General features: G+C 42.8%; 1 protein-coding gene across 3 annotated transcripts in view; it reads left to right on the plus strand.

Annotated features, from left to right (window-relative positions):
* Positions 1-4,711: 4,711 nt before the first annotated feature.
* The window catches only part of Nup160 (nucleoporin 160), a 62,505-nt gene continuing 50,279 nt past the window's right edge, over positions 4,712-16,937 (plus strand). Inside the window, exons 1-6 of one of the 3 annotated variants that reach the window (NM_001107744.1) lie at positions 5,617-5,880; positions 7,299-7,772; positions 8,033-8,144; positions 12,917-13,127; positions 13,975-14,197; positions 15,554-15,632. In NM_001107744.1, coding sequence (NP_001101214.1) covers positions 7,673-7,772; positions 8,033-8,144; positions 12,917-13,127; positions 13,975-14,197; positions 15,554-15,632 — 725 coding nt within the window. In that variant the 5' untranslated portion in view covers positions 5,617-5,880; positions 7,299-7,672. Of the gene's footprint in view, positions 7,773-8,032; positions 8,145-12,916; positions 13,128-13,974; positions 14,198-15,553; positions 15,633-16,937 lie in introns of all 3 variants that reach the window. The other 2 variants (XM_039104889.2, XM_039104890.2) reach the window with 2 other exon arrangements.

Genomic DNA, 16,937 nt, shown 5'->3' on the forward strand with positions numbered 1-16,937 from the left:
TATTGAGAGATATTAAGGAATAGTGATTATTGCTTCCCGTTATATTCATATTTGATGTGAGGTTATGTTTGTGTGCTTTCATTCTCTTTGTTTTGTTGCCAAGACGATTAGTTTCTTGCTTCTTCTAGGGTATAGCTTGCCTCCTTATGTTGGGCTTTACCATTTATTATCCTTTGTAGTGCTGGATTTGTAGAAAGATATTGTGTAAATTTGGTTTTGTCATGGAATATCTTGGTTTCTCCATCAATGTTAATTGAGAGTTTTGCTGGATACAGTAATCTGGGCTGGCATTTGTGTTCTCTTAGGGTCTGTATAACATCAGTCCAGGATCTTCTGGCCTTCATAGTTTCTGGCGAGAAGTCTGGTGTGATTCTGATAGGTCTCCCTTTATATGTTACTTGACCTTTTTCCCTTACTGCTTTTAATATTCTTTCTTTATTTTGTGCGTTTGGTGTTTTGACAATTATGTGACGGGAGGTGTTTCTTTTCTGGTCCAATCTATTTGGAGTTCTGTAGGCTTCCTGTATGTCTATGGGTATCTCTTTTTTTAGGTTAGGGAAGTTTTCTTCTATGATTTTGTTGAAGATATTTACTGGTCCTTTGAGCTGGGAGTCTTCACTCTCTTCTATACCTATTATCCTTAGGTTTGATCTTCTCACTGAGTCCTGGATTTCCTGTATGTTTTGGACCAGTAGCTTTTTCCGCTTTACATTATCTTTGACAGTTGAGTCAATGATTTCTATGGAATCTTCTGCTCCTGAGATTCTCTCTTCCATCTCTTGTATTCTGTTGGTGAAGCTTGTATCTACAGCTCCTTGTCTCTTCTTTTGGTTTTCTATATCCAGGGTTGTTTCCATGTGTTCTTTCTTGATTGCTTCTATTTCCATTTTTAATTCCTTCAACTGTTTGATTGTGTTTTCCTGGAATTCTTTTAGGGATTTTTGCGATTCCTCTCTGTAGGCTTTTACTTGTTTATTAATGTTTTCCTGTGCTTCCCTAAGTGTGTTCAGGTCTTTCCTGAAGTCCTCCAGCATCATGATCAAATATGATTTTGAAACTAGATCTTGCTTTTCTGGTGTGTTTGGATATTCCATGTTTGTTTTGGTGGGAGAATTGGGCTCCGATGATGGCATGTAGTCTTGGTTTCTGTTGCTTGGGTTCCTGCGCTTGCCTCTCGCCATCAGATTATCTCTAGTGTTACTTTGTTCTGCTATTTCTGACAGTGGCTAGACTGTCCTATAAGCCTGTGTGTCAGGAGTGCTGTAGACCTGTTTTCCTCTCTTTCAGTCAGTTATGGGGACAGAGTGTTCTGCTTTCGGGCGTGTAGTTTTTCCTCTCTACAGGTCTTCAGCTGTTCCTGTGGGCCTGTGTCTTGAGTTCACCAGGCAGCTTTCTTGCAGCAGAAAATTTGGCCTTACCTGTGGTCCCGAGGCTCAGGTTTGCTCGTGGGGTGCTGTCCAGGGGCTCTCTGCAGCGGCAGCAACCAGGAAGACCTGTGCCGCCGTTTCCGGGAGCTTCAGTGCACCAGGGTTCCAGATGGTCTTTGGCTTTTTCCTCTGGCGTCCGAGATGTGTGTGTAGAGAGCAGTCTCTTCTGGTTTCCCAGGCTTGTCTGCCTCTCTGAAGGTTCAGCTCTCCCTCCCACGGGATTTGGGTGCAGAGAACTGTTTATCCGGTCTGTTTCCTTCTGGTTCTGGTGGTGTCTTAGGCACAGGGGTCCTGCCGCTCCTGGGCCCTCCCCCACGGGAGCCCAGAGGCCTTATACAGTTTCCTCTTGGGCCAGGGATGTGGGCAGGGGTGAGCAGTGTTGGTGGTCTCTTCCGCTCTGCAGCCTCAGGAGTGCCCACCTGACCAGGCGGTTGGGTCTCTCTCTCACCGGGTCTGGGAGCAGAGAGCTGCTGCGGGCCGGGATCCGCGGGTGTGGGACTTCCGGTAAACACAGAACGTGCCCGGTTCTAGAGAAATTCTGCTTCCGTGTGTCCCAAGCTCACCAGGCAGCTTTCTTGCAGCAGAAAATTTGGTCTTACCTGTGGTCTCGAGGCTCAAGTTCGCTCGTGGGGTGCTGCCCAGGGGCTCTCTGCAGCGGCAGCAACCAGGAAGACCTGTGCCGCCCCTTCCGGGAGCTTCAGTGCACCAGGGTTCCAGATGGTCTTTGGCTTTTTCCTCTGGCGTCCGAGATGTGTGTGCAGGGAGCAGTCTCTTCTGGTTTCCCAGGCCTGTCTGCCTCTCTGAAGGTTTAGCTCTCCCTCCCACGGGATTTGGGTGCAGAGAACTGTTTATCCGGTCTGTTTCCTTCAGGGTCCGGCGGTGTCTGTGGCAGGGGTCCTGCCGCTCCTGGGCCACACGTAACTTTCTAGTGACCTCTACTCTCTTTAAACAAGGTTCTACCAGGCAGTGATGGCACCTTTAATCCCAGCACTTGGGAGGCAGAGGCAGGATGATCTCTGAATTCAAGGCCAGCCTGATCTACAGAGTGAGTTCAAGGACATACATAGCTACACAGAGAAAGTCTGTCTAGAAAAAACAAAACAAAAAAATTGTTCTCCCAGTTCACCCGTTTAGGCTTTCCATAATGAGGTCAAATCTACTTTAATAAAAATGTATTTATTTTTATGTGTATGTGCTTTAGTCAATGCACGTGTACCACATGTGTTCAGAAAACCCAGGAGGCCAGAAGAGGGCACTGGGTCCCCTGGGACTACAGTCATAGGCATTTGTGAGCCACTACGTGGGCTCTGGGAGCCGAAGCTGGGCCCTGTCATAACTCTCAGCCCCTCTAATATATTTAATTTTTAAGAACTATTTATAAAGACTTGATTTTTTTAAAAATTATAGGGTCTCATAGAGCCTAAGTTGGCCTCAAACTCATTATGTGGTCAGGCTGTCTTTGAAATCCTGATCTTCTGGCCTCTTCTTCTCCCATCATACCCTGACAAAATGAAGCTCACGTGCGGAGGTCAGAGGAGGACTCGGACCTCACAAGACCTCGTCTCAAAAATACAATCCAACCAAACAAAAAACCCACAAAACAGTAAATAGTAATAATGACAACAGTAGCCAGGGCTTAAGCATAGAAAGCAGGAATGCCACCACTGAGCCACTCCCTAGTCCCTACACTAGGACTTAGTTTTTGGACTCAGTAGTTAAGAGCACTGGCTCCTCTTCCAGACGACCCAGGTTTGACTCCCAGAACCTACGTGGGAACTCACAAATGTCTGTAACTCCAGTTCCAGGGGATCTGATGCCCTCTTGTGGATTCTTTGGCCAGCAGGCACATACAGCAGACACTACAAGCAAAACACCCATAAATAAATAAATGTCAATAAAAACTTACTATTATGGGGCTGTAGAGATGACTCAGCAGTTAGGCACCCTCAGTGCTCTTACAGAGTACTTGAGTTTCAATCCCAGCATCCATATGGTATCTCACGACTGCCTGTAACTCCAATTCCAAGAGATCCAATTCCCTCTTCTGACCTAAGGTACCAGACAAGCATGTGGTCCACATGTACACATGCAGGAATTTACACATACACATACAATAAAAAGGAATGAATGTTTAGAATTATAAATTATATAGTAAAATATATTAATTACAAATTATTATGCCATGACTCGCATGTGGAGGTCAGAGGACGATTTTAAGAGTCAGTCAATTCTCTTTTTTGAGCCTTTACATGGATTTTGAGGTATGAACTTGGGCCATCAGGCCTACATAGTAGGCATTTTACCTGCAGGGTCATTTCATATTCATATGTAAAACCTACAGTAGGAATTCATAGCAGGGCATGGTGGCTCACGCCTTTAATCCTGATACGGGGAAGCACAGATAGGTAAATCTGAGTTTGAGGCCAGACTGATGTATGTTGTGAGTTTCAGGGAGTTAGAGCTGCACACTGAGACCTGGGTAAATAAACAAACAAGGAAAAAAAGAATTTATTTAGTTCTTTCAGCACTGAGCTGTAAGGAAAGACAGTTAATGTTAATCCAAACTGTTCAGGAGGAAAGGAAACATCTTTAGACCATGACCCAGGCTTCTCAGACACTGCTTGCCTGGTTCTCTCCTGTGATAGTCCAGCTATACCTTTACTATCTTGTGTAGTAATTACCACATCTTACCATTAGCTCTACTTTCCCCCTTTGAAACCCCATTAAACGGAGAGAAACTCAAAAGCAGAAAACCTGACATTTTTGTAGTGTTTAAGAATATTTTAGTTGGGCGGTAGTGACAAACCTTTAATCCGCACTTGAGAGGCAGAGGCAGGTGGATCTCCGAGTTTGAGGCTAGCCTGGTCTACTGAGGGAGTTCCAGGACAACCAGGGCTACACAGAGAAACCATGTCTCTAAAAACCAGAAAGACAAGGTATCTGGCTGCATAGCCTCTTTGGGAGTGATCATTATAACCCAGTGCCCAGCACACAGGGAGAAATGCAATCAAGACTGAAAAAGTAAGTGTGGGCTAAACCAACATGCTTCCAGGAACTGGAAATGAGTTACTATGATTAATAGAACAACATGTAGATAAAAGCCAGTATTTAAGACTCCAAAGAAATAGAAAAATAATAAGACTTTTGCACTGTGGCTAGATCTCCAGTCATTCCTGTTATCACTTTTGAAAGTCAATGGCCAAATGATAGAAAACCACATTCCTGGAACCCGAAATAAAGTAAATTACATAGAAAGTGCTCAGTGTGAAATAACACTAATTTCCATTGAAAAATTACCACCTAAAAAAGATACTAAGTTTGGGCAATGTAAAGTGTCGATGTTAACTTACTGCAATTCACCTTAAATTTACTATAACCTGGACCAAAGACAGCTCGAAGTCTGGAAAACATTGTATCTAAAGATTTATTCAGCCATAAACAAGAAGAAAATTGCATCATTTGGAGGGAAATGGTTACAATTAGAGATCATCATTACTAATAAAGGCAGACACACAAAACAAGTTCTGCCTGTTGGTTCTTACATGCAAAATCTAGATTTAAATATATGTATACATGGCATAAAAGGGGAGGGAGGACTTTATTCGGGAAGAGGAAGGGGAACAGTAAGAGGGGAAGGGAGGACAAGATTTGCTAACAAGAAGTGAATGTGACCACAGTAGATTAAAGTACATGTATGAAAATGTCACGTGATGTCCATCATTTGTAAAATGGATAACAATAAAAAGCAAACATACTGATAAAATCTTCTGTTTATGTCTGTGAGACAGGATCTGACGCAGCCTAGGCGGGCCTCAAACTTACTATGTTGCTGAGACTGGCCTATGACAGGTGTGTGCCACTACTCTCAGCTTCATTCATGTACCCCTATCACCCTCTCTTGCACCCCTCCCCATGAGCCCCTCCTTCTTCCCAAGTAGTTCCCCTTCTATTTTCATGTCTTTTCTATGAATGCAACCCACTGAGTTTAATTAGGGTTGCTTGAATAAGCATGGGAGGGAGGATTATAGGAACACTGGCAACTAACCAGTAAATACACTACTGAAGAAAATTACTCCTCTCTCAGAGCAGCCACTGACTTTACCGATGGTTCCTCAGGGAGGGATGGGGCCTCATCAGTCCAACCCCCACAACGGAATGTTGACAGGCCCTGTCTTTTGTGTAGGTAACCACAGCTATGATCTCATCAAAGCAGCCACCACATTGTATGTCCAGGAGGCAGTTTTTACAGCACTCCTCCCTGTTCATCTCTTACATTCCTTCTTATATTATAGATATTTTGAATATGTGAGGAAAATGACTCTTAACATCAAGTTCCCCAAAACATATTTCACTCATTCCATAGACTAGGCTAGCCGTAAACTCACAGAGATCTACCTGTATCTGCCTTCTGTGTGCTGAGGGTCAAGATGTGAGCCACTAAGCCCAACAACAGGTATTCTTTTTAAAAAGATTTTTAAAGGTGTGTGTGTGTGTGTGTGTGTGTGTGTGTGTGTGTGTGTGTACTCGCGAGCACACACAGGCAGAGATTTGCACACAGGAAAGCGCACCAGAAAACAGCCTTGCTAGGGGAGTGACGAACGCAGGATTAGACAGGGAAAATTGAACTGAAATTGACCAGATGGAAGCAAGGGACCAGGACCTTATACTTCATCTGGATTCACTAAAATGTGTCCACTGAATGCAGACATAATTCCCATTCACCAACTGTAGAACACAGGAGTTAGCAAGGCTTTAGGGGAGACTTGAAATCAGTGAGATTTAGAAGAGTAACAGTAAAAATGGAAAAATTAAAGATGCTAAAATGATCAGTTAACTGAAGGTTGAAGTAGGAAGGGTGTCTCTCTATAAGCTCAGACACAGTTCAATGTACAGAAACAGAAACATAAAGCTAGAATTGCTGGTAGTGGGAAACATGGTTGCAGGGCAAGTTGTCTTTTGTGGGGAGTAGTGGCATCAAGACAGTTTCTGTTTTGTGTAGCCCTGGCTGTCCTGGAATTCACTATAATCCAAGCTGCCCTTTAACTCACAGAAATCCACCTACCTCCTCCTCCTGAGTGCTGGGATTAAAGAGGTGGGCCCCCACACTTGGCTGCCTTTTGTTTGATTTGAGCCAGGGTTTCAGGCAGCCTCAGGCTGGCCTTGATCTTGACATAGATTGGAGGATAATCTTGAACTCCTGATTTACTTGCTTCCTAAAGTTGCTGCTGTGTACGACTATGCCCACTCAACCTGACTTCAGAGTAAGCTAAGTGAGAAAGATGTGGGCAGTTACAATCACGAAATATTCATCAAGGCCAAGGGAATTGTAATTGCTGGGGCAGGGGCAGAATTACGGAACTGCACAACGTTATGATTCTGATGAAGTTGCCAAGGAACGTGTTCAGTTGTAAGCCTGAAGTTGTAGTTTATTTATTTATTCATTGACAGACTATTTATTCATTGACAAAGTCTCAGTATCTAGGCCCAGCTGGCTTTGAATGATCAATCCACTTTCTTCAACCTCCAGAACACTAACCAATCCCAGAGAAAAATTAAAGAACAATTATTTGCACATTTGCAAATTGTACTGCATTTTGATAGCCTCAGAGGGTTGCAGCATTAATGTTTAATTTAATGCACCCGACCCGTGTCGATCCGGGTGGCAAGAGCCTGTAATTCCTAGTACTCGGGAGGTTGGGGCAGGAGGATAAGAGTTCAAGGCCCACCTGAGCTAAAAAGGGAGCTGCCATCTCAAAACATACATGTGTACGTGGGTATGTAAAAAAAAAAAAAAAAAAGTCTCCCAAAAATGCTAACACAAAAGATCCCTCTCCCGTTCACTTTTCCCCCTTGTTTCGCTGATTGATGAAGAGGTTGGGTAACAACTTACAAGCCAACACTCTAACGGAGGGGAAGGTGACCGCTAGCTGCTAATGTGCCTGTCAGGCCTCTTCCCTCGCCGCCCGCCCCCGCCCGTTTTTCAAAATGAAAACACACACAGCCCCGCCCCTGCTCTAGGCGGTCGGGAAAGGGCGCCGCGGCCGCCGCCGGCTCCAAAATGACCGCTAGTGGAGGCATCTTCCTCCCGCTTCAGCCTCTCTCTCGCGGTGAAAAGCCACAACCGATCCTCAGACCCACGGTCCTCGGCCAGCGAAAGTCTCACAGGCCCGCCCTGCGCCACACCCCCGGAAGTGACGTCGACGTGACCCGCCCTTGTCCCGTCGGGCCTCGCGACGCGCGGGAAGATGGCGGCGGCGGGATCCCTGGAACGGAGCTTCGTGGAGCTGAGCGGAGCTGAACGCGAAAGGCCCAGGCACTTTCGGGAATTCACAGTGTGCGACCTTGGTACGGAAAGGGCTTGGGAGAATGGGAGCCACCGCTTTCCCTCGGGCTCCCCAAGTAGGCCTTTGGTCTCCCCTGGTTTATCCAAGTCCACATGCCTAAAGCCTGTGCATCATAGCTTGTCTTGTGCCTGACTTCTTTCTCCCTTTTCCACCTATTATTGTATGCACTGTCAGTCCCTTGCACTCTGCTTCCTCAGCACTCTTCAGTGCCTGTCATCCCCAGAGAACCACGTGTGCAAGCCGACTACATTCATTTTGTAGGGACTGCAAATGCTGCGTTTGGAGCAGTGAAATACAGTGAGAGCGCAGGAGGCTTCTATTATGTGGAAAGTGGCAAGTTATTCTCCATCACCAGAAACAGGTTCATTCATTGGTAAGTGCTACGTTCCCTCTTCTCCTACAGATGTGTAAGGTTGTCTGATGTATCAGTATTTGAGCCTGTTCCAAATTTTTGCGTCTAGCAGTAATCCACACATAGGAAAAGAGAACCAGTGTCTCCTTGTTTGCGTCAGAATCAGTTCTAGAAGTATTCTTGTAGCTGGATAAAAAACTAAAGGAATGTAGTCAAGATAAAACACTGAAAATCCATTTTAGCCATGAATTCAAAATATCATAGTCTTTGAAGCTTCATTCTGTTGATGAGATTAAGTCGTACATGGTGCTGAGTACTAGGAAATGGTACAAGATGTTGTAGCTATATAATAGTAGACATATAGTGGATGCCACTTTTGTTGTCCCAGTTTCACACACAAAGAAGACATTAAAGATATAACGTAGATATATAAATACAGACTTTAATGCCTCAGAGAAAAGTCTATGGAGACTATAAGAAGCAAATGGGACAATCATATGTGATTGGCAGGGGAGGGGAGGGGAGGGTCACAGTTTAACAGATCCAAAGGATCAAAAAAGTTAGCTAAGCATGGGCAAAGATGGATCAAGTAGATACCATGGAAGGGAATGGACAGAACTTGAGAGCTGGGTTAGAGGGGAGTCGGGAGTCCAGGTTACCGAGAATGTGAATATCGAAGAAAGACTGAAAGGAGGAGGATGGATGCAGAAAGAATCCCACTCTAAGAAAGCCAGGATCAGTGTTCTAACTGAAAGAGACCTGGTTTGGGGGACAAGGATGCAGATGGCGGTTGTAAGGTGATGGGAAGGGACTCCTGCACCTTGGAGATATCTTCTCGAATCTGTCAAAGGTCTGGCCTTGTTTAAGCATAGTATGTTATGTGTCTTTGGGTTTCTATTGCTGTGAAGAAACACCATGACCACAGCACCTCTTATAAAGAAAAGCATTTAATCAAGGTTTGCTTACTGGTTCAGATGGTTAGTTCATTGTCATCTTGGTGGAAAGCATGGTGACACACAGACGTTCGTAGTGCTAGAGAGGTAGCTGAGAATTCTACCTATGGATCAGCAGACAGCAGAGTAAAGGAGTGAGCTACTGGGTCTGGTTCAAGCTTCTGAAACCTTAAAGGCCAGTCCCGTGACATTTCTTCCAACAAGTCCACCCCTTCTGACCCCACTCTCTAAGCTTTCAAATATATGAGTCTGTGGGTACCATTCTTTTTTTTTTCTTTTTCTTTTTTTCGGAGCTGGGGACCGAACCCAGGGCCTTGCGATTGCTAGGCAAGTGCTCTACCACTGAGCTAAATCCCCAACCCCTGTGGGTACCATTCTTAATCAAACTACCATGGTATGAATTATCATTTAAGTTATATGACCTGCCATGAGTAATTTTTGTCCATTTTTTTTTAAAGAATAGCAACACAAAAAGCTCTTGGTGCTTTTGTTTGTTTGTTTTAATATGCATATGAAATATTCATTCTCTTCAGACACACCAGAAGAGGACATCAGATCCCATTACAGATGGTTGTGAGCCACCATATGGTTGCTGGGAATTGAACTCAGGACCTCTGGAAGAACAGTCAGTGCTTTTAACCACTGAACTCTCTCCAGCCCTGGTGTTTTATGCTGCTTTAAACTATTTCCTGCTAGGTTATCTATCCCATAGTAAGAATCAATAAATTTTTAGAACTTTTACTCTTATGAATAGAAAAACCTAGATTCATTCAAAACTTTTTTTCTTTCCTCTGCTGTGAGTAAAGTCAGTCACCTGAGTCAAAAATAGCACCACCATTTACATTAACCAGAGATACCAGGGCTGAATTTCAGTAAAATGAGTCAAGATGAGAAACTTTTAGATGGGACATCTCCTGTCATTCTCAAGGGAACAGTTGATTAATGACACTTGACACATACTTAAAAGAAGCCAAATAAATTGGACAAGAAAAATGAAAAGAATTTGAAATGATAAAGTTCCAAGAAAGTTCATGTGCATGAGTGTTTTAACTGCATGTGTTTGCGTGCACCACATGCGTGCAGGCCTGGTACTGCTGAAGACCAGAGAGGTTGCCTGGGTCCCCGGAACTGGAGTTATGGGTGGTCGTGAGCTGCCATGTTGGTGCTTGGATTCAAACGTGAATCTTTTGAAGGAACAACTGGTGCTCTTAATCATTTAAACAAGTTTCTAGCCCCCAAATTGTTAACTTTTTGTTTGTGTTGGGGTCAGGGAGAGAGAGAATGTCTCACTATGTATTTCTGACTGGTGTGGAACTCGCGGTGTAGCCAAACTGGCTTACTCACAAAGACCTGTCTGCCTTTGCCTCCAGATTGCTAGTATTAAAGATATGGGCTGTCATATGCAGCTGACTAAATAGTATTAATAAGAAGATATATTTCTTCAAAATGAGCAGAGAGATAAAACTAAAGGCTAAAAGTTAAGGAGAATAAGTTGGTTGGCTTTTTTATTTAAATTTTAGTCTTGATTGTTGATTCAAGAAAAAGTTCATTTTATCATTCTGAAGTCAGTGTGATCATACTTTTAAAATGTTCTTCATGCTTTTAAAAAGCATAGTATTTGCATATAATCTGCATGTCCAACATTAGTTCATTTCTAGCCCACTTTTTTTGTTTTGTTTTCTTTTTTCTTGGATTTTTTTTTATTTACATTTCAAATGTTATTCCCTGTCCCAATTTCCTGTCTATAAGTTCTATCCCCTCCCCCTCCCCATCTATAAGGGTGTTTCCCTCCCCATCCACTCCCATACACACATCCCCCTATACTGGGAGGTCCAGCCTTGGCAGGACCAAGGGCTTCTTCTTCCATTGGTGCCCAACAAGGCCATCCTCTGCTACATATGCAGCTAGAGTCATGGGTCAGTCCATGTATAGTCTTTGGGTAGTGGTTTAGACCCTGGGAGCTCTGGTTGGTTAGCATTGTTGTTCTTATGGGGTCTCAACTGCTTTAACTCCTTCAATCCTTTCTCTAATTCCTTCAATGGGGGGGGGGGCAGTTCTCAGTTCAGTGATCTGCTGCTAGCATTCACCTCTGTATTTGACATGCTCTGCTAACCCACTTTTGATGCTGTATATGATGTTAATATTGTGTAAATAATTGTGATTTGATGCTTTATATGATGTTAATACTGTGTATCGGAGGATGGTGAGAAGAAAAAAGAATGGAGGTACAAGCAAGTTGTATGTTTGTTTTCTTGGGTGTTTTTAGTTTGTGGCTAGTTGAGTTTGCAGGTGTAGAGCCTGTGGGTTTATAGGGGCAGCTGGGGTCTGAGGAGAAAGGATCATTTTGGTTCAGGTCCTGGTCCAGAATTGATCTATTCTTCCTTTGGTCCTGTGACCTCACCTCTTAAAGGTCCTACTACATCCCAGTACTGCTCTGAGGACTAAACCTTTAACACATAAGACTTTGGAAGACATTCAAGATCCAAACTAGCATCATACATGTTGACATAGACCAGTTAGTAGATACTAAAAAGATGTTTAAAAATGACAAGTTCTGGGGTTGGGGATTTAGCTCAGTGGTAGAGCACTTGCCTAGCAAGCACAAGGCCCTGGGTTTGGTCCCCAGCTCCGAAAAAAAGAAAAAGGAAATGACAAGTCCTGGGTTGAAGAGATGGCTCAGTGGTTAAGAATACTGACTATTCTTCCAGAAGTCCTGAGTTCAATTCCCAGCAACCACAAGGTAACTTACAACCATCTATTGGGATCTGATGCTCTCTTCTGGTGTGCTTGAAAACAGCTACAGTATATTCATATAAATAAAATAAATAAACCTTTAAAAAAAGAAAAACAAAAAAAAGACAAGTTCTTAGAAGGCAAAAGTGAATACACAGAATAAGAGAAAGTGGCAGCATCTGTGATGGACACAAAGGACAGCACAGGCAGCAGAGGGTAATTAGAATTATATGAATTTAAATTCAGACAGAGGACTCTCAGCGAAATAGTTTGGTTCCTGTGTTGCAACTTGGATTTGAACAAAGCCCCCACCTTGCTCTATCTCCCTGCTGCCAGTTGTATTTGTATCTCATCAGACAGCATTTATTGAATGTCAGCTCTGATTCAGACACTTTGCTGGATTTGCAGATATCTAAGTATACGTGGCACTTCCTCTGCACTCAAATTGCTTACTGCCATTTATTCAGAAGCTGTCTTTGAAAAGGACTAGGAAGGAAGTTGGACTGGTTTTATGTAGTGAAGAGACTAACCTTGATATGCTCAACATGCAGTTATTTTTATATTTTTTAAAAATATTAAGAAATACTGACCCTTACACAAAGTTGCTGCTTTTCAAAAATTTGTTAAAAACATAATAGAAAAGGGAAATGTGCTTATTACTTTAGAAACAATTTTTGTTTGGTGGTAAATGTACATGAATACCTCATTCCTCTACAAATGATGTGTGGTTTCATTTTTATATAGTAGGATTAAGGATTAAGGAAATGGGAAGTATATTTACTATTACCATAGTGAGAGTTAGATTTTTGTTGTACTGTGTTTTATAAATCTATATAATAGATTCTTATGGAAAGGTGGTCCAAGCCAGACATGGTGGTGCATTCCTTTAATCCCAGCACTCAGGAGGCAGAGGCAAGCGAATCTTGTTGAGTTTGATGTAGTGACAGGCAGGGATATGTAGAGAGACTCTGAAAAGGGTGTAGGTTCAAGCTGAATTGTCTAATCTTTTCAAATTGGGAGAGTTCATTTATATACTTTTATACATTTTATTGCAGCGGTCATTGAGGGGAAAAAAGACTTTAAACAAATCTGTCTTTGTTCTAACAGGAAGACTTCCGGGGATACATTGGAGCTGGTGGAGGAATCACTGGACTTAAATTTGTTGAATAATGCTGTTCGCCTAAAATTCCAAAATTACAGCCTCTTACCCGGTGGGGTTCATGTCTCTGAGACCCAGAATCATGTGATAATCTTGATATTAACCAATCATACAGTACACAGATTAATTTTACCACACCCATCCCGTATGTACAGAAGCGTAAGTTGATTGTTGTGTGCATTAACTTGTTTCCCATATTATGATATCACAGATTGAAGACTAGAATGATTTCTTTGAAATGGAAAAAATAGATTTGTTAGACCTTACAAAGCATATAGTAACTGTTTGAAATAATTAGGTTGGGGTGTTATTTAGTCAGAGAGCACTTGCTAGTGTAAACAAAGCCCTGGGTTCCAGCCTCATAAATAGAGCTTGTGCCTGTAATCCCACTGTTTAGGAGATGGGTATAGAAAGATTGGAAGTTTAAGATCATCCTGAAGTTCACAGCCAGCTTGGGCTATATGAGACCCTGTCTCAATAATAAAAGAGCAGACATTTTAAGTTGATAAAATAGTTTTCATTAGGTACTACAGTACACATCTATAATCCTAGTAAGAGGGTCTGACACAGGAGAATTTCTGATCTCAGAGCAGTCTCAGCTGTACAGAGGAAGTTCATGGCCAGCCGGGGCTATGTAATGACAACCTGACTGGCAAGGAAGAGAGGAAGCTTTTGTCTTGTCCTCAACAATTTTTTTAAGATTTATTTTATGTGTATAACTGTTTTGTCTGCATGTATGTAAATGCACCACATGCATGCAGTGCCTGCAGGAGCAAGAGGGTATCAGATACCCTAGAACTGGAGTCAGAGGCAATTGCGGGCCACTATGTAGTCGCAGGGAACAAAGCCCAGGTCCTCTTCAAGAGCCACAGGTGCTTATAACCACTGGGCTGTCCTCTCAACCCCTCGACATTTTTTTCAATAAACATTTTTTAAAAGAAATAAACATAATTGAAAGGAACTAAAAACAATTCAGGTACTTTCAAAATATTCTTTCTCATTACAGGAGCTGGTAACTGAAAGTCAGATGCAATCAATATTTACTGACATTGGAAAAGTTGATTTCAAAGATCCTTGCAACTATCAGTTAATTCCAACAGTGCCTGGACTGTCCCCGAGTTCCACCACTTCTGCAGCCTGGCTTAGCAGTGATGGGGAGGCTCTGTTTGCTCTACCGTCTGCTTCTGGTGGCATCTTTGTTCTTAAGCTGCCTCCTTATGACATACCTGGTGAGTATGGGAACTGAGTCTGAGTCAGTCATCAATGCTGACACTGAAGCATTGTCAGTGTAGGGTTAAGTCTGTACTGTGTCTACCTTCATTATTGCTTGCTCGGTCCCTGCTGCTTTACCTTTCTTTATTCAGTGGATGAGGAACCAGGATGGATGCTGGGTGTGGGAAAACAGAAATATATAAAGTAACTATTCTGAGTCTAACAGAGACGGATTACTAGTTTCCCACCCTCATATTGAAGTAGTGTATTTAAAACAAATGAGTTTTGGGACCAAATTTGACAACTGATCCCTGTTCTAAGTCACCATTAGACCATTGTATCTTGCCTGCATTATAATGTCCTAAATGTCTTCAGATCTGCCCTCCCATTTCAGGAACTTCTTGGGCAGATTGATATATTAATCATTAGTAATCAGACAGTAGTAGTGCATGCCTTTAATCCTAGCACTTGGAAGGCATAGGCAGGTGGATCTCTGAGTTTACAGAGTGAGTTCTAGGACACCTAGCACTATACAGAGAAACCCTGTCTCCAAAAACAAAACAAACAAAAATTGGTTGGGGGACTAGCAAGATGGCTCAGCAGTTAAAAAGCACTGGCCACTTTTCCATTTCTAAGGCATTCACATACCAGCTCATAGCTATAACTCCATTTCCACAGGATCTGGTGTCCTCCTCTGGACTTGAGGGGCATCAGGCATGCAGGTGGTGTGCATATACATGTACAGGCAAAGCACCCATATATGTAAATACATTTTAAAAAACAAACTCATTTCCTCACTTGCCCTCTACCAACTACATGCCCTTTTGTAGTTTTTTAAAGGCATGAGACATATTCCGATATTTTAATTCCTCCTCAATGTTTTTAGTTCTTGATTGTATCTCCATATTGAGGTCTTCTTTGACCATCCTTTTGGAAATTCAGCCTTCATCCAGACATGCCAGCAATACTCATTTAAGGCTCATGAGGGCAGTTGTTCATTGACCAGTGAATCTCCAGCACCTAGATCATCTACCACAGTACCCAGTGAGTGAGAAAATATGAGATGACTGGGCAGTGGTGGCGCACACCTTTAATCCCAGCGCTCAAGAGGCAGAGGTAGGTATCTTTCTGAGTTTGAGGACAGCCAGGGCTACACACAGACCCTGTCTCAAAACCCCCTCCCCCAAAAACAAGAAGAAAAAAAAATATGAAACCATTCTATTGAGTGGAAGAATATGCTGCTGTCTGCAAATGGCAAGCCGTTTCTCCTAAGAATATAAAAAAAATGTCGTTTTATTTATTCTTATTTACAGCATTTGTAGCATTGAGTTTCCCTAGGTTAAAACCAGGAGGTTTCTTGGGTATCGTTGCAGGGATAGCATCAGTTGTGGAACTGAAACAGAGTTCAGTGATGCAGCGGTTACTCACAGGCTGGATGCCCACAGCTATAAGGTAAGTTGCTGCTATAAATATTTTTTGGGAGATGTGATACCCCCTTTTGCAGCTTAATATCTATTGGGAGTTTCTACCCCATTTCTGCCTGTTTTGCTCCCAAGAAAATGACAAAGAAACACTAATTTATTAATAAGCTGTCGGTTCTATGCTGGGCAGGTTCTTCTTCCACACTGTTAAAACCCACATGAATGCTCTGTAACTGGCCAAATTAATGTCTCCTGGGTAGCCCTGCTATAGTCATCTGTCCTCAGAGTGAACTTCTGTGCTCCTTGTCCATCCTAAGTAATGGCAGCCACCACTTCCTCCTCTTCCTCTTCCTCTTCCTCTTCCTCTTCCTCCTCCTCCTCGTGGTCCCTAGAAGAGACCCCTCTACTCAATTTCAAGTCCTGCCTTCCTCTCTCTCCTGCCCAGCCACAAACTCTAGCCTTTTGTTAACAAATCAGAGGTTATTGTGGAACATTCTTCATAGCACATTGGTCAGTACAATGCCCATGTCCAGTCTGCAATCTGATCTTGGGACACAGAACTCAACATCTCAATATAAAATGCATAAGACTAACCCCAACAGTAAGTTGTGTCCTGCAAGAAATCAAAGGGCTCAAGTTGTACTCCTGTGTTACTGCCTCCAGCTGTATTTCATGGCATATTCTGCACTGAGCACAAGAGTGCATAGCCTGATGTCTTGCCTAAGGAAAGCCACACTCCAGAATCTGCCTTATTTGCAGATTGTCCTACACTTTGACACCATTGCTGTGTCCTGACTTAACCAAATTCAGGTTTCTGTAAGGTGGCTAGAGTAGAGAATACAAGATGGCCCAGAGGGTTAAGGCGCTGGCCTGGAGAGCCTGACATCCAATGATCTATTGCATGTCCACGTGCTGGAGGGAAGAAAACCAGCTACTGTGTTGTCCTCAGACCTTCATACATGACCCCCGTGTGCTCTCTTTCTTTTGTGTTCTCGTTCTCTTTCTCTCTCTCTCTGACATACATAAACAATTAAGAGGTGTTATTTTTATAAAGATCTAATAAGCCTAGTGTGGTTACACACACCTTAAATCCTAGCATTTAGGAGGCAGGTGGATGTCTGTGAGTTTAAGCTAGCCAAAGCTACAAAATATCTCCAAACCAAACAAACAAACAAAAAGGTAAGATAGCTTAATGTAGGACGTTTCTCAACCAATAGGAAAGGAATCACTTTTGTGATATAGTCCATATTCTATTTTATGGTAATGATGAGCATAAACTACGTAGAAATGTATTTGTCTTATATCAACATATTAAGTTCATGTTCTTTCTGCTAAG

The sequence above is a fragment of the Rattus norvegicus genome, chromosome 3 (assembly GCF_036323735.1).
Source record: "Rattus norvegicus strain BN/NHsdMcwi chromosome 3, GRCr8, whole genome shotgun sequence".
Lineage (NCBI taxonomy): Eukaryota > Metazoa > Chordata > Mammalia > Rodentia > Muridae > Rattus > Rattus norvegicus.